This window comes from Elephas maximus, chromosome 20, assembly GCF_024166365.1.
Source record: "Elephas maximus indicus isolate mEleMax1 chromosome 20, mEleMax1 primary haplotype, whole genome shotgun sequence".
In the NCBI taxonomy this organism is placed as follows: domain Eukaryota; kingdom Metazoa; phylum Chordata; class Mammalia; order Proboscidea; family Elephantidae; genus Elephas; species Elephas maximus.
This window is the reverse complement of record NC_064838.1, coordinates 48,896,311-48,916,875: the sequence shown is the minus strand read 5'-3', so window position 1 is coordinate 48,916,875 and position 20,565 is coordinate 48,896,311. Positions and strand designations below refer to the sequence as shown.

The 20,565-nt window shown below is 45.6% G+C and overlaps 1 protein-coding gene across 2 annotated transcripts in view; it reads left to right on the top strand.

Annotated features, from left to right (window-relative positions):
- ZNF445 (zinc finger protein 445) overlaps positions 1–20,565 on the top strand; it is a 21,595-nt gene extending 1,030 nt beyond the window's left edge. The window contains exons 2-7 of one of the 2 annotated variants that reach the window (XM_049862623.1): positions 11,456–12,042; positions 14,197–14,365; positions 14,715–14,809; positions 15,080–15,206; positions 15,739–15,849; positions 16,801–20,565. In XM_049862623.1, the coding sequence (XP_049718580.1) occupies positions 11,614–12,042; positions 14,197–14,365; positions 14,715–14,809; positions 15,080–15,206; positions 15,739–15,849; positions 16,801–18,965 (3,096 nt within the window). In that variant the 5' untranslated portion in view covers positions 11,456–11,613 and the 3' untranslated portion in view covers positions 18,966–20,565. Of the gene's footprint in view, positions 1–11,455; positions 13,587–14,196; positions 14,366–14,714; positions 14,810–15,079; positions 15,207–15,738; positions 15,850–16,800 lie in introns of those variants that run through there. The other variant, XM_049862624.1, reaches the window with a different exon arrangement.

Below are 20,565 nucleotides of genomic sequence, written 5' to 3'. Positions count from 1 at the left end.
AATGAAAGAGGTGCTCTATAAAAATGCAGCTTTTAAACTCTAGTTATAGTTCTATCTAAAATAATTATACTCTGTTGGGACTTGCATAGTCCTAAGAAATCAGAGAATGGTCTCCTAATTTAAAAGTGGGGTTCAGGAAAGAACATTCCTTTTCAAACTGTGAGCGGTTGGAAACCGAAAACTCATTAATATATGTTCTGTTATTTTGCAAAGAAGGGCCAGCCAATGGTTGTAGCAGTAATTTGATAAGCGGTTTGCGGGAACTTCCACCTCTTCTCTGCGTGTGTATGTCTGTGTCAGTATTATTCAGGGACTGAAGAATGAGATTGCTAACTGGTTATGTGCTATCTTAATGCCGAAGAAAGGTAGACAAATACCGTTAAAAAAAAATCCCTTCTTACTGTAAGCCAAAAATACAGGACTGTTTTGAAGATACACCTCAATATGTACTTTAAAATGACACTGATGAAAGCATGAAAAATACTAACCATTCCACCGTCTGGCTTTCTGTGGGTCCCGGCATCCAGGAAGTGTTAGTGCTTGCGTGGTCAGTGATGTCAGAGACTTGCTTGAGAGTAAAAATAGATAGAGGAAAACACAACCTACTGAATTTTGCCATCTTTGATATTTTTATATTAGAAACCATCCGAAAGAGCTTGGGAATCATGATGCTTTTTACAAGACTGAAGTTTTGACCTTTTTTTTTTTTCCTTCCCTGATCTTGGACTTCCTATTCCCTTTTCCTGTTTTATTTTACACTGTAGCACCTGCCACCATCTAACATACCATGTATTTTATTTATTTTATTGTCTGTCTTCTCATAAGCCCCTCAAGGCAGGGCTTTTTGTCTGCTTTATTCACTGCTGTGACCTTAGTGCCTGGGACAAAATTAAAACAAAACAAAACAAAAACCCATTGCCTTGAGATGTTTCCAACTCATAGTGACCCTGCCCCATAGGGTGTCGAAGGAGTGGCTGGTGGATTTGAACTGCTGACCTTCTGGTTAGCAGCCGAGTCTTAACTACTATGCCACCAGATCTAATTTTTTGAGTGGCTGTTGTCAATTCGATCCCATATAAAAAAACCAAACCCATTGCCGTTGAGTCTATTCAACATTGAGACTCATAGATAGGTCTTAAAATAGCATAATGCTCAAGGCGGACATTCTTTACTAGTTAAGCTAAACTACAGTTTGGTTTTAAGAAAACTTCAGGGGATATTTTTGGTTTAAAGTTTAAAGATTATCTCAGGGCAGTAGTTTCAGGGGTTCATCCACACTTCATGGCTCCACAACTGACATTAATATCTTGTCTAACCATAGAACAATCACCAAATTAAGATATTTACATTGGTTTAATATGAACTGAAGATTTTATTCACAGTTCATGAGTTTTTCACTAGTGCCGTTTTTCCCCATTCCAGGATCCAATCTAGGACCTCTCATTATGTTTAGTTTTCATGTCTCCATATTCTCCTTCAATCCGAGACAGTTCCTTGGTCTTTGTCTTTCATGCCCTCTCCACTTCTGAAGTATCTTGTATTGCATTTTTGGAATGACCCTGAATTTGGTTTTGTCTGATGTTTTCCTGTGCTTAGGTTGAGAATACCATTGTGTATCTTATTACTAGTGATGTTAACCTCGATCACCTCGTGTCTGCCAGCTCAGTAAGTCTTTGGGGAGAGATACTCTGAGACTTTGCACATATCCTGTTTCTTTTTAAAACTTTCACTAATTAGCGTTCATTGATGGATCTTGCCTGCAGCAATTATTACTGTGGTGTTCTAATGGTGGTTTTTTGTTTCCTGATGCCTCTACATTTGTTCCTTCTCCCCCTTTTATTTATTCAGTCATTTAGCTATGTCAGCATATGCTTGTGGAGACTTATTCTTTGGGCTATAGTGCACTATTTTATAGAATAGTTTCACTGTCCCCAAAATCCCCTGTGCTCCGCTTATTCATCCCTCTGCCCTACCCCTGCCCCCCCAGTAACCTCTGAGTTTTTCAGTCTCTACGGTTTTGCCTTTTCCAGGACGTCATAGTGATAAAAAAAAAAAAAAAATACACAGGGTATATTACAGTATATAGCTTTTTTGGACTGGCGTCTTTCATTTAATAGTTTACATTAAGCTTCTTCCATGTCTTTTTGTGGCTTGATTACCCACTTCTTTTTATCACTTAGTAATACTCCATTGTATGGATGTACAGAGCCATGGTGCCACAGTGGTTAAGAGCTCGGCTGTTAATCAAAAGGTCAGCAGTTCAAATCTACCAGCCACTCACTGGAAACCCTATGGGGCAGTTCTCCCCTGTCCTGTAGGGTGGCTATGAGTCAGAATCGACTTGACGGCAGTGGGTTTGGTTTTGGTTTTGTATGACTGTACAAGGAGCCCTGGTGGCTCAGTAGTTAAAGTGCTTAGCTGGTAACTGTAAGGTCCGAGATTCAAACTTAGCAGCCACTTTGTCAGAGAAAGATGTGGCAGTCTGCTCCCATGAAGATTACAGCCTTGGAAACCCTTTGGGTTAGTTCTCCTCTGTCCTACAGGGTTGCCATGAATTGAACTTGACTTGCGGGCAATGGGTTTGGTACGGATGTACCAGTTTGTTTATCGGTTTGCCTATTGAAAAACATTGTTTCCAATTTTTGGCAGTTAGGAATAAAGTTGCTATAAACATTTGTGTACAGGTTTTTTTTTTTAATTGTGTTTTAAGCAAAACTTTACATAGCAGATTAGATTCCCACTTAGCAGTTTTTGTACAGATTGTTCCGTGACATTGGTTGCATTTTTCACAATGTGCCGACCTTCCCGTTGTCTTCATTTTGTTAGTTTTATTCCTGGGTTAAGGTATGAAGCTCTGGGGGAAGAGGCCTGAGAGTAAGATCTAGACCAGATTCCTTCCAGGCCTGTGTGTTCACAGTTGTGGTGTAATTTCAGCTAGTTGATAAATGAAGTTTTTCTTTTGTCTTCTTCAAAAGCTAGCCAGGGCCTTGGCGGAGCCCTGCAGCATTGGGATACCTGAACGAGCCTGCCTGGCCTCCGCCTTTTCACAGTGCTCTGGGTTTGTTATTTAGGGTCTGAAAGGCCGGTGAAGTTTTTTTTTTTTTTTTTTTTTAGCTTTATCCGTGCTTATGATTGCCCAGTGTCACACCTCACCAGACGAGCAGCAAGAGGAGTTCTGAGGGGCACAGGTCAGATTTCAAAAAAAGCAACAGTGAAAGCCAGGCTGATCAGACAAGGCTTTATGAGGGAACTTACAGAGATCCGTACTGGAAACCTCATGACAGAGAGCGAAGCGCCAAGAGTCACCTAGATAGAGGTCTGTGCAAAATGGTGAGGACTGGGTGTTTATATACCTGTCATCCAACGCTGCCTCGTATGCATGCGAAAGCTGGACAATGAATAAGGAAGACCGAAGAAGAATGAATGCCTTTGAATTATGGTATTGGCGAAGAGTATTGAATATACCACGGACTGCCAAAAGAACGAACAAACCTGTCTTGGAAGCACAGCCAGAATGTTCCTTAGAGGCGAGGATGGCGGAACTTCATCTCATGTGCTTTGGACATGTTATCAGGAGGGACCAGTCCTCGGAGAAGGACGTCATGCTGGGTAAAGTAGAGGGTCATCAAAAAAGAGGAAGACCCTCAACAGGATGAACTGACACAGTGGCTGCAACAATGTGCTAAAATATAGCAATGATTGTGAGGATGGCCCAGGACCTGGCAGTGTTTCATTCTCTTATACACAGGGTGACTGTGAGTCGGAACTGACTCAACAACACCTAACAACAACAACAACAACATTATCTAATGCTAATAGGTAGGGAGAACAATGTGCCTATGTGCTGGGGAGTCTAAACAATGATGACTTTTTTTTTTTTAAACTAGTTAATTGACTTCAATTGATATTACTGTGAAGTTGGGTGTTTGGTATGTTTTTCCCTGGCTCAGGTCACTGCTCAATGGGGTACTCTGGTACCTTCCCCAGAGTCCTTTGCGGGCAGGATCCATCTTTTATTGTTCAGGGCCTTCTCACCCAGTTTGGGCTATACCATTCTTTGGTTGAAGAACTGGACTTATTGACCTCTTAGGACATTTCTTCAGCTTGTGCTTTGTGACAGTCTTTCTGCTACCCTTTCACCTCAAAGTTACTCTCGTAGTTTTAGGCTTTTCATGCCTGCAAACCAGCTTCACTCAAGACATCTTTCTGTTGTTGTTAGTTGCCATCGAGTTGACTGTGATTCGTGGCCACCCCACGTTTGCAGATTAGAACTGTTCCATAGGGTCTTCAAGGCAGTGACCTTTGGGAAGAAGGTTGCCAGGCCTGTCTCCCAAGGCACCTCTAGGTGGGTTCAAACCACCAACTTTCCAGTTAGTAGTTGAGTGCTTAACCATTTGCGCCATGCAGATACTCAGCACCTGCTTTGGAACGGGCTAGCACGGAGGCGTGTTCTTGGTACTAATTTCAATGTGAGAGTCAGTTTCCTGAGATGGGTTGGTGTGTTTGGGAAGTCTGGATGGTGCAGAGACTCACCAGAGGTGATGCAGTCTAGGGTTCGAGATCGCCAGAGATGAGCCTAGAGGTGCAGTTTGAATCTAACGGGCATTTCTTGGAAACTCTGTGGGGCAGTTCTACTCTGCCCTATAGGGTCACTATGAGTTGGAATCAACTCAACAGCAACGGATTGTAAGAGTAGGCATTACTTTAATCCTCTACGAGAGTTATATCTGCTGTGCCCCTGGAAAGTCCCCTTGCTGTTACCATGGCAATCTGTTCTTAAGTTACCTCTTCTGGAAAGTCTCTGCCTGTCACCAGAGCAACCTGTTCTTTTCTGAGCAGTTGGCAGTTTCACTGTTCTCTCTTGTGCATCCCAGGAGTACGTACCATAGTGGCCCTATGAAATGCTCGATGGCCATGTAGCTCCCCCTTGTTAGCAGCCACTTTGTGTCCTTAAGCGTACTACATAGGTCAATGCCATTTTTGTTTCCCACTGGGTGCATTTCTTTGTTCTCCTTCTTACAAACTTCATTCTCTTCAAACTCACTGCCAGATTTCTCATTACCGTTATCAGCATTGAATCTGCCTTTCTAGTTCTTTTCTTTTTCTCCAGTCTGTTCTACAAGTCTGGCTGCATAGGTCTCTTTCCTTCTCTCTTTTGTCTTTCAGCTTCTTCCTGAGGGGTTGTTTCCTGGTTCCTTTCTGCACCACTGGAGCTCAGCAAAATGACCTGTTTCTCTCGCTTCTGGTGTACCCTCTCCTCTTCAGCCTTATTTTGTTGTTGTGTATCTTCAGGTCTCTCTCTTTTTTTTTTAATAATTTTTATTGAGCTTTAAGTGAATGTTTACAAATCAAGTCAGTCTGTCACATATAAGCTTATATACACCTTACTCCTTACTCCCACTTACTCTCCCCCTGATGAGTCAGCCCTTCCAGTCTCTCCTTTCGTGACAATTTTGCCAGTTTCTAACCCTCTCTACCCTCCTACCTCCCCTCCAGACAGGAGATGCCAACACAGTCTCAAGTGTTCACCTGATACAGGTAGCTCACTCTTCATCAGCATCTCTCTCCTACCCACTGTCCAGTCCCTTCCATGTCTGATGAGTTGTCTTCGGGAAGGGTTCCTGTCCTGGGCCAACAGGAGGTTTGGGGACCGTGACCGCCGGGATTCCTCTAGTCTCAGTCAGTTCAGGTTTCTTTTTACAGACCTTTGCTTGTTTACTTTATCACCTCTTTCATTTTTCCTTGTTTTTGCTTTCTCTGAATCCTTATTTTTTCATAGCAAGGTGTTGTTTCTGTTAGAACTTAGCAGCCTCCTCAGCATGCATGATTCCTGATAGAGTTCTTTACTTGACTCTTCTTGACCCTTGGGCTGGGCGATGGCATGCTTCCTTGGTGTGAGCCTTCTTCCCGTCTCAGGTTAGGGTCATTCCTTTTTCAGGGGATGCTGCATCGGTATTGGCTTCTAGCAAACGTAGGAGACGGTGGCTTCTCTTTTAATATGACTGGTGAACATAGTACCTTCTTTGAATTTGCTTAACAGTGGTGGGAGGTGGAGGGCACCAGACATCTGCAGATCTTCTGACGACCATTTGCGACTTCGTGCACAGGGTGATGGGGCAAGGCCTGTTGTCCATCTCCCACTTCTTTTTTGACTCCACAGCTCTTGTCTCAGGAGGCATTAGAGTTGTCTACAGTCTCTCAGTTCTGTGGCTGTGTGTGGGCATTTTCTGAGTTTGGAGTAGGTAATTGATGGCTGTAGCCGAGGGATCTTCCCCACCTGCCAATAATGTCAGAGCACTTTTACTCCTAGAGAAAGAAGCTTGTAGAGGCAAGAGGACTAATGATGGGACTGCTCTCCAGAGGTATGAACTGAGGGTTGTATTTGAGATTGTAGGCTTTAGAATTTAACTTTACCTGAAGAATATGGTCTTTGTCCTCAGTTCCTGGGGGATACTCTCTAAAACCTTGGGATTTCCCTGATGGTTTAAGTGTCTTCAAGGAATCTCCAGACCACCCCTAACAGGTTGCACTGGTGAGTTTACTCTTGGGTGGGGAGCTGGCCAGGCCAGAGGGTTCTACCTCATGATACCTCATAATGACCACATCATGATGACATGGTCAGAGGAACCCACTTTATGATACCACCTCATAGTGACCACCTCATGAAGACATAGCAAAAAGCCTCAACGATTAAGTTCTGAACACTGAATCTCCATGAGCTTCCTGCTTGGTGAAAGACATCGATGCATGTGGGAAGGTAGGGCATTCCTTTCTGGGACATGGAAGTTTCACTTTGGGAACTTACCCAGACCACGGCCTATGTGTCTCTTCATTTGCATCCTTTTTGCTGTAATAAAACTGCAATAAGTATAACACTTCTGTGAGTTCTGTGAGTCTTTCCAGTGAATTATTGAACCCGAGGGAGTAGTAGAAGCCAGCAGGTCAGAAGTAAGGGGACTGGGAACCCCTGAGCTTGTTCAGGGATAGAAGGAACCCATGAATTTGTAGTCAGTAGGTCAGAAGTGAGGGAACCCACGGGACCCCAAAGCTTGTCGCTGACATCCTGAAGGGGTAATTAGAAAACCTCAAACTTGTTGCCAGCAAGACAGAAGTGAGGGGAGCCCTGGGAACTCCTAAGCTTGCAACCAGAGACTGAAGTCTTGGGTTGACTTGGCAGTCTGAAGGACTGTCCTTTAACTTGGGAGGTCTGTCCACTCCCCAAGTGGTTAGGGTCAGAGGAAAAAGTGCTGCAGCTGGTGTCAGACAGAGAGGCATGGAGCTGAATTGATCCTTATAGTTTGATGAGAGAAAAGTGAGAATTTCGATTTATGTTGACTGTTATCTGGTGGCACACTGGTTAAGTGTTCGGCTGCTAACTGAAAGGTTGGCGGTTCAGACCAATCCAGCAGCTTCGTGGGAGAAAGGCCTAGCAATCAGCTCCCGTAAAGATTACAGCCTGGAGAAAAACCCTATGAGGCAATTCTCATGTCATGTGGGGTCTCTGTAAGTTGAAATTGACTCAATGGCACCTAACAGCAGAGATACTCTGGAGAGTTGTGGGGAGTGTGGTCAATCTTAGCTGATACTGTAATTATAGAGCGTTTTTTAGGGTGGAATCACAGAACCTTCCAAGACCATTTCCTGCCGCTTCTCCAGGCCTTTACTGGAACAGATTCAGTGAAGCACTGTTTTGTAATGCACCTTTCCTTCCTCGTTTATTTTCTTTTAAGTGTCTTTTGCCTTTTTTTCTTCTTTTGCATGTCATGTTTTCTTGGCAGCATTTTGCTCTTCTCATTCTCTACCTCCCTTGCCAGTCTTTTTCATACATCTGTTCTAGAGTCCAGCCATCCTTCTCCGATTTGGTGGCTAGCGCAAAACTAAGGCCCACCTGGATTTCTTCTTCCTTTTGCGGTTGCTTGAACGACAGCTGCCATTTATTTGTACCCAAGGCCCCTAAAAGGATGTGCTGCTCATCCCGCTAGGTGCTCGCCGTCTTTAGTCCTGGGAGCCGTTACTCAGTTGCCTCATTTTTAAAGCAGAATTATTGATCACTTTGCTGACTATAAAAGCATTGTTGTTGGATGCTGGCAAGTTGATTTCGGCACAGCAACCTCATGTGACAGATTAGTACTGCCAAATAGGGTTTTCTTGGCTGTAATCTTTATGGGAGCAGATCGCCAGGTCTTTCTTCCAGGGAGCTGTAGGTGGGTTCAAACTGCCGACCTTTCAGTTAGCAGCCAAGCGCTTAACCATTGCACCACCAGAGGTCCTTAGTTGTAAAAGTAATGTGTAACAATTCAGGCAACATAGACAAGAAGGAAGGGAAAGCCCCCTTATCCCACCTCCTGCAGGAGATAACAGCTGGAAATACTATGGTTTTAAGGACTTTCTTAGGCATATGCAAACTGCTTTTTTTCCCTTTGTTTTAAAACATAAATGAGGTCATACCTTCATACCGTCCATAACTTGCTTTTTAATATACTTTTTATTTTGGGAAACTGGAAAAAGACATATATATATAAAGAAAAAAATAATAGGCACCCACATTTCTAACATACAGAGGTAGCCACTTTTAACATTTTGGCATATTTGCTTCCTGTAATTTTCTATGTGCAGTCTTTAAAAAAAAGGAAGTACATAAATGAAGTCTTAAGAAATCAGACCACTGCAAATAAAGCTAAAGGCCCCTTTTACTACTATCCCCAAGCCTCTCTTCAGTAAGAGTTTTTGTGAATCCTTAGAGACCATTTTTTATTCCTTTGAAAACTTATGTGTATAAGACATATGCTCACAAGATAATAGCTTTTCTCTCACAAATTGTATCTACACCATGCTTTTTAACTTAGCATGTGTTGTTTTTTAGCTGTGTTGATGCGTAAAGATCTAGTACCTTCCTTTTAGCTGCTATATGTGATACTTCATTCTATAAAATGCTGTACTTTTGTTTAGCCATATTGGTAGGCAAGTGGGTTATTTCCATTAATGTGTTGTTACAAAGAGTACGCTAGTGAACACCTGGATAAATGTCTGTACAGCTGTGCCAGTGTTCTTCCAGGATAGATGCCTAGAAGAGAAATTGCTGGAGCATTAAGATACGTGCCTTTTTGGCTTTACTGTTACTGTTCAGTTACTGTCGAGTCGGCTCCCACTCATAGCAACCTTCTGCACAACAGAAGGAAACATCGCCTGGTTACCCTGCCTAGTGAGAAAAGAGAAAAAAAAAAAAATTTTTTTTTTTGAGCTTGTATAAATTTACACATCTGTCAGTGGTGTGTGCAGCTAATTTTGAATTTTTACAAACATAGTTAATTCCGTATTTCTCTAACAAAATCTAAAGTCAGTCAGCTTCCTTCTAGGAAAGAAGGACTACAGCATGTACAACTGATTCACTGTCTGAAATTTTAACTGTATTTTTATCGGTATGCTCTTCTGATTTATTTAGACCTACATTCTACATTTTTTAAAACAATATTTTGTGTTTTAGGTGAAAGTTTACACAGCAAATTAGGTTCCCCTTTAGCAATTTTTAGGCAGATTGTTCTGTCATTGGTTACAATTTTTACAGTGTGTCAGCATTCTCGTTTCCATTCTGTTTGTTCTGTTTCCATTGATCTAGCTTCCCTTCCCCTCCTTGCCTTCACATCTTGCTTTCAGGTAGATGTTGACTGTTTGGTTTCATGTAGTTAATTGTTTAAGGGAGCACATACTGTTTATTTTATAAGCCAATCTATTACTTGGCTGAAAGTTGACGTCCAGAAATAGCTTCATTTCCAAGTTCAAAGGGTATCTTAAGGTGATAGTCTCGGGGGTTCCTCTAGTCTCTATCAGTCCAGTAGGTCTGGTCTTTTTTAGGAATTTGAGTTTTGTTCTACATTTTTCTTCCATTCTGTCAGGGACCTTCTGTTGTATCCCTGGTCAGAATGGTCGGTTAGTTGTGGTAGCCGGGCACTATCTAGTTCTTTTGGTCACAGGCTAGATGAGGCTGTAGTTCAAGTGGGCTGTTAGTCCTGAAGACTAGTTTCTTCTTTGAGCCTTTGATTTCCTTCATTCTCTTTTGCTCCATATGACTAGAGAACAATAGTCATGTCTTAGATTGCTGCTCGCAGATGCTACTCGCCAAACTTGGATGTAAAACATTATCTTTGTGAACTATGTTATGCCAGTTGACTAAGTTGTTTCCCGAGACCATGGTCCCAGGCCTTCAAACCTAGTAAACCAACCCTACAAGTTGTTTGGACATGCCTGGGAAGCCTCTGTAACTGTGCCCACTATGTGGTTTGTTATATATGTGGGTATACCTGTGCCGACAGATACACCTATACATGCATCTATATGGCATATTTACTCGCATATGCCTTCCTGTATACATATTTGCATCCATCCACCTCTGTAACCACACACGTGTTTTCTGGTTGTTTTTACTGGTGTCGCAAAGTTGTATATGTTATAGCATTTACTGCAATTGTCCCTTTTTTTCACGTACTTCTTAGCGTCTTTATTTACCTTGGTCAGATTGTGCTGACTTCATCCATATTTCGAATTGCCTTTTCATCAACCAAAGTAACAAGTGTCTATTATCTAGAAAGTGACTCCCCCTCCCTCTCCTTCCCATCCCTGGTAAACTTCAAAGAACTTTGCTTTCTGTATGTACATCAATTCCTGACTTTATATAATAGCAAGACAGTATAATATTTGTCTTTTTGTGATTGGCACATTTTCTTTTATCCCACTGTTTCTTTAGCGTTCATTTTCCTTATTGGAGTATATGTTTTAATTCTTTCATTGAGGACCTAGGTTTGCAAAATTTCTGAGTCTTCAGGTATGCCTAGAAATGTTTTTGTTTCCTCTTACTCCTGGCTAAATATGTGGTTTTAGGGTAAGAGTTATTTTCCTCTGCCACTTTTAAGACACTGCACCATCGTTGTGTAGACTCTGGCGTTGATGATATGCTTGATTATGTCATCTGTACATAATTGGTCTTCCTTCCCTCCTGGCACCAGGGTTTTTCTTGATGTTCTGAAGTTTTGCCTGTGTGAGTGCATGTGCATGCGTGTGTGCGTGTGTATGTGTTGCGGGATTGTTTTTGACTCCACACTCGCTGTGATTCTAAAGTTCTTGCCGTTGTTTCTTCATATACTTGCCTATTTTCCATTCTCTTTCTGGAATTCCAATTAGACAGATGTAAACTTCTAGATCTGTCCCCCCGTGTCTCTTAGCTTTTATTGTGTATTTTCCATTTCTGTGCCTCTTTGTGCTGTATTCTGGGATATTTTCATAGCTTATCGCATCACACAACTACACAGTCTTGCCTTGGTTTGCTTGGTACTGGCAGACACGTCTCCGCGAAAGCTCATGCTCATGTGCCCTTTCTCATACAGGCAAAGATAGTCCCAACTAACAGGATCTAGTGGTACCATGTACGATGGGCATCATTCTCTCATTCTCTCCTGAACAGGAATATTGGTTATTCCAGTCTCTTGCCAGTACCTTCTGACATCCCAGCAAATGACATTGTCCATGCCAGTGCTGAGAAGATGCTCCCGAGGACCCAGCAGTTACACAGCTAAAGCAAACTTGGTTTGTGCTTGGCTGGGTAGGCCCTGAACGTGAGAGATGCCTCCAGGCAGGTGGTATGCTGCCTATCCAGGGTCCCGAGCCCAGGCTTCAAGGGAGCGAGGGCGCCTTCAGGTGGCAAAGAAGGAGGAGCATGAGGGCTACACTTCAGTGCAAGCGGCCAGGCCACAGACGCTCAACCGTCCTGGCCAGGAGCTCTTCCGCCAGCTCTTCAGGCAGCTTCGCTACCATGAGTCATCTGGACCGCTGGAAACTCTGAGCCGACTCCAGGAGCTCTGCCGCTGGTGGCTGAGGCCCGATGTCCTCTCCAAGGCCCAGATCCTGGAGCTGCTGGTGCTGGAGCAATTCCTGAGCATCCTGCCTGGGGAGCTCCGGACCTGGGTGCAGCTGCATCGCCCCGGGAGTGGGGCAGAGGCCGTGGCCCTGCTGGAGGAGCTGCAGAGAGACCTAGATGGGACAGCACAGAGGGTGAGTGGGGGCAGCCCTGTCTGCCAGGGAGCCAGCTTGCTGGGGGTGGCAGGGCCTCTGAGCTGAAGTGTTTTGGGGTGCAGGGGAAGCTGCCCCCCTGCATTCCCCTGCACTGGAGCAGTGAGAACTGGCCCGGAGCCATGGATCCTTTAGCAGGTAGCCCTTGCCACCTTCCCAGAGGACATCAGCACTGTGAAGAGGGTCAGCAGGTATCCATCAATAATAGTAGCTAGCTTTTGGACACTGTGGCTTACAGTGTATGAAGTCCATCTTCATATCATCTCTAATTTGACTTGATATTGACACAGGCCGTAAGGAGGGAGTGATGTCTTTTGTTCATAAGAAGGGGGACACTTAGGTTCAAGACTCATGGCTTCTGGCAGGGGAGTACAGGATAAGACTGAGAAGAGCAGACTCCGTGTACCATGTTGCTTCTCCCTCAGTATGAGGGTTTGTTCTGTGCATGTGGCGGGGGGCAGGGGGGGTAGGGAGGAAGAGAAGCAGCCGTGGGCGAGGAAATTGGGAACCTCAATGAGCTATTTAGAGAGATTTAAAAATAATTTATAAAAGGAGAAGGTATGCAGTAGTTAGAAAATTGCAGCTTGGTTATGTTCAGCTCATTTAGCACTAGAGATGGTATTCAAAAACTCATTGAAAACATTGCCAATGAGCAGAGGGCCTAACTGGTTGAAAGCTAGTTAGAAATTAGAAAACAAAAACCTGGGCCTAGGAGAGAGCCCCTCAAATTCTGAAAAATGAACAGAAATCCTCAAAATGATGTGAAGTTACAGAATCACCCTGTGGTTTATCTGAGAGTTACCGAAATGTGAAAACCAGGGCCTGAGAAAGTTTCCCCTAACCTCATGGTGGCACTTCTGTATCTTTCAAAACAAAACAAAACAAAAACCCAAACCCATTGCTGCTGAGTCAATTCCGACTCATAGCAACCCTATAGGACAGAGTAGAACTGCCCCATAAGGTTTCCAAGGAGCAGCTGGTAGATTCGAACTGCAGACCTTTTGGTTAGCAGCCAAGCTCTTTACCACTGCGCCAGCAGGGCTTCTCTATATTCTTACTGTTTCTTTATTCCCCCTTTAGTAGGTCTGGGAGGAACAGGAGATGCCCTACTATGGTCAGTTCGTCATCTTTCACCTGTAACTCCGCACCAGCTGCTTAGTGGCCTCAGGCTAAGATTCATTCATCTCAGTGTAGAGAATGTCTTGGCCGCATGTCCAGAAAAACTTGTAAGTTCATTGGTTGCAGCTTCCTATTCTCATCTCTCCCTCGGAGACAGCCTTTCCCTGAGACCAGAACTATTCGAAGCCCCATGGCAAAGACCTCTTCCTTCCTGGTCACTGCTTCGATGGGCTCTGCCAGTTTTTGCACCCGAGACTTTTTCTTCTCTGGTTCCATGGCTGACCCTCTGAATTGACATTGCTTCTCTTAGCAGTGTTAACATTTCAGTCACGTTTGTAATCTGGGAGCCACCCTGCCGCATCAAGGTCACCTTATACAGCAGTGTCTAGAGCAGTCCCTGACACACGGTAGGTGTTACATGCTGCATCTCTGCCGTGAGCTCTTATCTGTTTAACTCCTTGGGACAAATTCCGTCTCTCTCATATCTAAGTTCCAGGCTGGAGGCGTGCGGGAGGAAGGGGAGAGGGAGGTGTCACTGTCGATCCTGACAGTAGTGCTGTTACGGACTTTCCAAGGGCTTGCTTATATGGAGCTGGAATCTGTCTCCACTTTGACTCCCCCATGGGCTTCCCTGCCCAGCCCATGAGAGCCCAGGGAGGCAGAAGATTTGGGGCTGAGGACTTGGGAGGGTCCTTTTTCCTCTGCCTATACCTAATAAGGAACCCTGGTGGTGCAGTGGTTAAGAGCTTGGCCGCTAACCAAAAGATTGGCAGTTCAAATCCACCAGCCGCTCCTTGGAAACCCTATGAAGCAATTCTCCTCTGTCCTGTAGGGTTCCTATGAGTTGGACTCCACTCAACGGCAGTGGGTTTGGTTTTTTTGGTTTTGTAGGTGATAAAGGGCCCAGCTTGTCCTTCCCTGGGCCTCTGCCCTTTAGAGTTTGGCCACGTGGCGTCTTCTTTGAGTTTGCTTTCTGGTTCCCATGGGGATCCTCTCACAACATTTTTTCCTCACCAGGACCCAGCCCCTGCCCAGAGCCCAGATGTGCATTGGATGGGCACAGGAGCCCTGCAAGCAGCACAGATCTGGCCCCCTGCTTCACCTGTCAGGAGCGCCTCTGCCCTGGGGGACCACCTGGAGCCTCCCTATGAAATAGGAGTGCGTGATGACCTGGCTGGGCAATCCGGTACTTGCTGCCTGGCTGTGAGACCCCAGCATGCCACACCTCCCGAATTTCCTATAGTGTCATCTTTTCAGCCTATGATCTCTTATAAGAATACCTTTCTGTCCTTGCCCTTTGCTCTGTGTCCTCTCCACCCCTTCTGTGAGCCACATTTGACTCTTCCTCCCATCACACCCTCACTCTGCCCCAATCTGCAGCCCCCAACAGACGCTGGGGAAATGTGAAACTGGTACTTCAAAAAGTCCGTGCCTGCCCGTGAGCCCAGGAGTCCTCTGTGTCTGGAGGAGAGTGGGCTTCTCAGTGGGGTGCCCAGTGCTGGGCTGCTCTTTCACGGCTTGCTCTTGTCCCCCAGATTTTCCTGCTGTCCAGGTGCCTATCCTTCCACAAAGAGAGGGGTGCCCAGGAGATGGGGTGACAGCAGCCAGGCCCCTGACCGACCAGTCCCAGGTGAGTCACAGCGCCTTTGGTCCTTCCTGATGTCCCAGCACTGCCATCTAATGTGAGGACCTACAGCTCCTCTTGGTCCTGGGTTTCTCTGTCTTGTAACCCACATCCCAGATTGTCTCCCCAGAGCCCCAGGCTCTCCTGCGGGGAGATGGTCTCCTCTTTCACCCTTGCCAGATCCATCCTGTACTCACTCAGCGTCTGTCCCCTGACCCCAGCCTGAAAGCCGGGAGCTGTGGGCTGGTTCTAGGGCACAGGGCTGTGTTTTTTCAGGAGGCTGTGACTTTCAAGGATGTGGAGGTGGTCTTCTTCCAGGATGAGTGGGGCTGGCTGGACTCTGCCAAGAAGAACCTGTACAGGGATGTAATGCTGGAGAATTATGGGAACGTGGCTTCTCTAGGTAAGGCCTCCATGTCCCTACGCCTCTCCGCACCTTCTGCCTTCTTGGTCTTTATGGTGCATGAAAAGAGGTCTGGCTTGGGTTTAGATCTTGGCTCTGTTAACTATTAACGAGATCACTTAGAATCTATGAGTCTCAGTTTCCTCTCTTGAAAAATGGGGATAATAATGCCTGCCATACAGAGTCATTGTAAAGATTAAAGGTAACACGCGTCAAGTGCCTAGACCATAAAAAACCAAAACCAAACCCAGTGCCATCAGGAGTATGAGTCCTAAACCATAGGTGTTCAGAAATGTTGGCTGATTTAACTGCGTCGTCGTGGTTTGCACCTCTGGAGAATCCTAGGGATCTTTTTGGCTGCGACTTCTCTCAGCCTTTCGAATCTCTTCTTAGGGCCTCCTGTCCTACCCTACTCCACCTGCCTTCCTGGCCTTTCCTTCCTCCCCACCAGGGCCACAGACCTGAGACGGTCCTGAAGACTAGTTCTGTGTGACTCATCTCCTTTCCCATTCCATTTCCTTCTCTTCTGCAGTGGGGCCATTCCCCAAACCTGCTTTGATCTCCTGGCTGGAGGGAAGGGAGCCATGGGGCCTGAATGCCCAGGATGCTCAGCAAAGAGAGAGTACAGGTGCTGCCCCTGCAGGTGAGTTCAGAGAAACCACCAGGTCCTGCCCCTCTGCTGAGGACTTACTCCATCGTTTGCTGGAAGGAAGGTTGTTAACAATGGTGCTAAGGGGCACTGGGTCCCTGGACCTCTCCACTCCAGGCTGACCTGTTAGAGGCCATTCATTTCCCGCCCTGCCCCCCTCCCAGCCAGCCCTCTCTCTAATAGCTTTTGCCCACCAGAGGTTTTCACTGTTCCTCCCCTTTTCTGATCATTAATGCTACTCCTCCACCCTGTGCCTGCACTCCTGCTGAATCTTGCACCTGTCCCATCCTGGTCTAAGGAGCCCTCCTCTCACTTCTGGTCCTTCTTTGCTTGGCCCTTCTCTCTGTGATATGCCTGATGTCCAGCTCTTTCAGCCACCCTCCTTGGAGACCCATCCCTTGGCCTTTGAGCATCTTCCTGTCATGCTCCCATGCCATGATTCCTCTCCCCTATGCTGCTCTTAGGTCCCTGGGTGGTGCAGATGGTTCGCACTCGACTACTAACCTAAAGGTTGGCAGTTCAGACCCACCCAGCAGTGCCGTGGAAGAAAGTCCCGGCAGCCTCCTTCTGTAAAGATTACATCCAAGAAAACCCAATGGATCAGTTCTATTCTGTAATTCATTGGCTGGCTGTGAGTCAAAATTGACTCAACAGCAGGTGAGAGTTGCTTCTGCTTTTTAACATTCCCCTCTTGACCCTTTTTATTCTCCGGCTGGATTTGATTTCTGCATATCTCTAGCTGTAGGGCCATCTTGCTTTTCCTCTTCTCTTCTCTCTTATCTGGGATCCTCTTCCATACTGTACTGTATCCCTATTCTATCAATGTATTGGCAGTCAGACAAAAGCCTGGCTGCCCGCGGTCATGGCATTTATTGCCCCTTGGTGCTTTCTCCAGTTCTAAGTATGGGAAAAGAGTACATTCTTTTGTGTTTTATTTTGTGTCAGGAGGTGAGCTCCAGATTAAGACTAACAAATTCATCGTAAAACGTCAACCCTTGGAAGAAGCAGATACCTTGGCTGTGCAATCAGGATGCCCTGTGATGAGTGTTTCTGAGGGAACAGGGTTTCAAGAATCTTTTGAACAGAAGAGTAGGTTAAAGGAGCGATGGGGACCCCCCATGCTAATGAGAGTTAAGAAAGAGACCGATTTCAGTCACAGGACAGAAAAAGAGTCTGAAGAATCAAGAGGAAGTAATAGTCCTAACCTAAAACATTTAACACATTTGAGAGTTTCTAGAAAAAAGCGGTCTCTTAAACATGGCTGTGGCAGACACTTCAGACCAAGTTCACACCACTGTGACTACAAGGAATATGAGAAAGGGCTCAGACACATGATCGGAGGGTTTAGCTTACATCAGAGAATTCACGTGGTACAAAAAGGGAATGAAAAGGATGCGTGTGGGAAAGACTACAGCCTTAGCTCTCACAACCAAGATGGACAGAGACTTCCTCTGGTGGGGACCTTGCTTAAATGCAGTGACTATGGGAGGACCTTCAGTCATGGCTCCCATCTTGAATGTCATCAGAGACTTCACGTTCAAGAGAAACTGTTTAAATGCAGGGTGTGTGGAAAAGCCTTTAGGTGGAGCTCAAACTGCGCACGACATGAGAAAATTCACACTGGACTGAAACCTTATAAGTGCAGTTTATGTGAGAAAGCTTTCCGACGCAGGTCAGCCTACCGTCTGCACCAGGAAACCCATGCTAAGCAGGAATTTCTTGAATCTAATCAAAATGGGGAAGCTTTCACCTGTGGCTCAGGACTTGATCATCATTTGAGAGACCACAGTGGGAAGAAACCCTTTGACTGCAGCCAGTGTAGGAAATCTTTCCACTGTAAATCCTATGTTCTTGAACATCAAAGGATTCACACCCAGGAGAAACCTTATGTGTGTACCAAGTGTAGGAAAACTTTTAGGTGGAGGTCAAACTTTACTCGTCATATGAGAATGCACAAGGAGAAAAAGCTGTACGAGCAAGGCAAATATAGGGAAGACTTCAGGCAGACCTCCAGCTGCAGCCAGCCCCTCAAGGCCCCCACTGAGGAGAAAACTTTTCTGTGTCAGCAATGTGGGAAAACCTTTACTCGAAAGAAATCCCTTGTTGATCATCAGAGAATTCACACAGGTGAAAAACCATACCAATGTAGCGAATGTGGGAAAGAGTTTACCCATAGGTCAGCCTTTATTGTTCATAAGAAAAGGCACGCCATTAAAAGAAAACCTGAGGGGGAGCCATTGTTTAGTCAGGACCAAGTGTTCCAAGGTTCTCAGAGCCATCATGCCACAGAGAAATCCTATAAATGTAGCCAGTGTGGCAAAGCCTTCCGTAATCTCTCGTTCCTCCTCATCCATCAAAGAATCCACACCAGAGAGAAGCCTTATCAGTGCAGGGAATGTGGGAAAGCCTTCAGATGGAGTTCCAACCTCTCCCGACATCATAGGAGTCACTCTTTTGGAAAACGTTACGAATACCATGAATGTGAGAAAACTCCAAATATGCAGCCGAAAATCCTCACCAATGAGAAACCTTTTTGGTGTGAAGAATGTGGGAAAACCTTTACTCGTAAAAGAACTCTTTTAGATCATAAGGGGATACACAGTGGAGAGAAGCGCTATAAATGTAATCTGTGTGGGAAATCTTATGATAGAAATTATCGCCTTGTTAATCATCAGAGAATTCACAGTAAAGAGAGACCTTTTAAATGCCAGTGGTGTGGGAAAGACTTCATGGGAAGAAACACCCTCTATGTACATGAGAGAAAACACACCAGAGCGGCACAGTCCAAACGCAGCCCGTCTGGGTTGTCTTCTTGCCAGGACACAGGGTTGAGTTTACAGGAATTCAAACCCAGTGAGGAGAAGCCTCTTGAGGATTTTGAGGAAGCTCGTGGCCAGAGCTCTAGGCCCACCGGCCTCCAGAACGTACCCGCTGGAAAAAAGTGCCACAAATGTAACATATGTGGGAAATCTTTTAAGAAAGGTTCGCAACTCATTAGCCACAAGAGATTTCATACTCGAGAGAGACCCTTCAAATGCAGAGAGTGTGGGAAGACCTTCAGGTGGTCTTCAAATTTGGCTCGGCATGTGAAAAACCATACTAGAGACTAGCCTGGGGCCTGACAGTGTGGAAGTGTTCCTAGCTACCCTGCTAGAGAACCCTTAATTGAAGGCAGCATGGGAAAAACCTTCACAGAGGGCCCAGCCCTTCCTAACTTGGAAGCTGGTGGCAGAGAATGCTAAGGATTTAAAAACTCAGGCAGCCCCTTCCTGTCCACTGGGAAGTGAGATGCTGGGGAAGAGCAGCAACATGTTCTTTGGGGCCCTTCTGGAGGTTCAGACTTCCAGGAGAGGCCTTTGTTCAATGACCTAGGGTTTCCCCAGCCAGGATTCCTTCCACAGCTTTAAAAGGAGAGACCATTGCCCTTTGTGGTTGGACAGAATGTGGCATGGCGGCTGTGGCTGCTGGGAAGGGGCCAGGTGGATCCTAAGTTTCTCTTTTAAGTTTGGCCTGTGATGGTGCTTGTTCTGTTTGACCTCATAAATGGCAGCTTCAGGATCAAGAACTCCTCCTGGTCTCCCCAGATTCCTCCTGAGGAGTTCTGGCTGGAGCTTCAGGCTTCACAGCTGGCTTTTGGATATCTGTTACGGGCACGGACAGTCATCTGAGTGGCAAGTGGAGGAAGAAAATGTCTTCAGTGGAGTACAGGTAATCTTGTTGTCTGGATTGCCATGAAATCCAGAAATGGTGGAAATAAAGGCTCTGGTATTAGGTGGAGGAGCGATAGATATTGGGGCAGGCCCCTTAGTGTGTCTGCCTTGACCCTGGGCGCATGTCTCGGCTCTTAGCTTTCCAGGGAAAGCATCTCCTCTTGGTATTGTGCCAGTTCAGCCTTCTACACTCAGCTTTGTACTCAGGAAGAATTGGTGGTCTGGATTGAAGCAGGCTATCTGCCCAGCCAGGAAGAGCCCCTTCTCTGGTTGACCTACCCTCCCCCTTGCCTTCCTACAGTAGCGGCTGCCTATGGCCTGGAACCAGGTGTCCCATCACTGGGATGATACCAAAAAGCTGGCACTGAAAGTGGTTGGGCAGAGCCAGGGTCATGGGAAGGGCCTTGGAGCCATCAGCTCTTGGGTTCTAGGCTCAGGGTAGCCTTTTGTTGGTAGAGTGATCTAAGTCACTGAACCTCTGTGTCTATTTCCTCGTGTGTACAGTTGGAGTGCTTGGCTGGCTGCCTGGCTCCTGGGGCTGGTGAGAACAAGGGCTGATTAACTAAGGTGCTGGGCTTGGCTGGGCAGCTGGTCTCTAGGACCAGAGCCCTCACAGAGGCGGAGCTCCCAGGCCAGCTGGTGCCACAACCAAGGAAACACCTTTTTTCTGTCCACGTTTTTTGTTCCTCCACTCACTCCCTGTCCCTCCCAGCACCTCATAGAGTTCTTGCCCCAATAGGAGTGTTTTACTACCATTTTAATAGAATAAGATATACTTATTTTTAAGCATTCAAATCCAATTTTAAAATGTACAAAGATTAAAAGTAAAAATCAACAGAAGTCCCTCTATACTAAGGCGAGCTGTTAATATTCTGGGGATCATACTGATACAGTCTGTTCAATAGCCTGAGGTTTCAAAGGAATCTTAGTTATTATGTAATATGTGATTATTATAGGAATATTAGTAAATATAGATTAGCTGAAAGGAAAAAATAGTAAT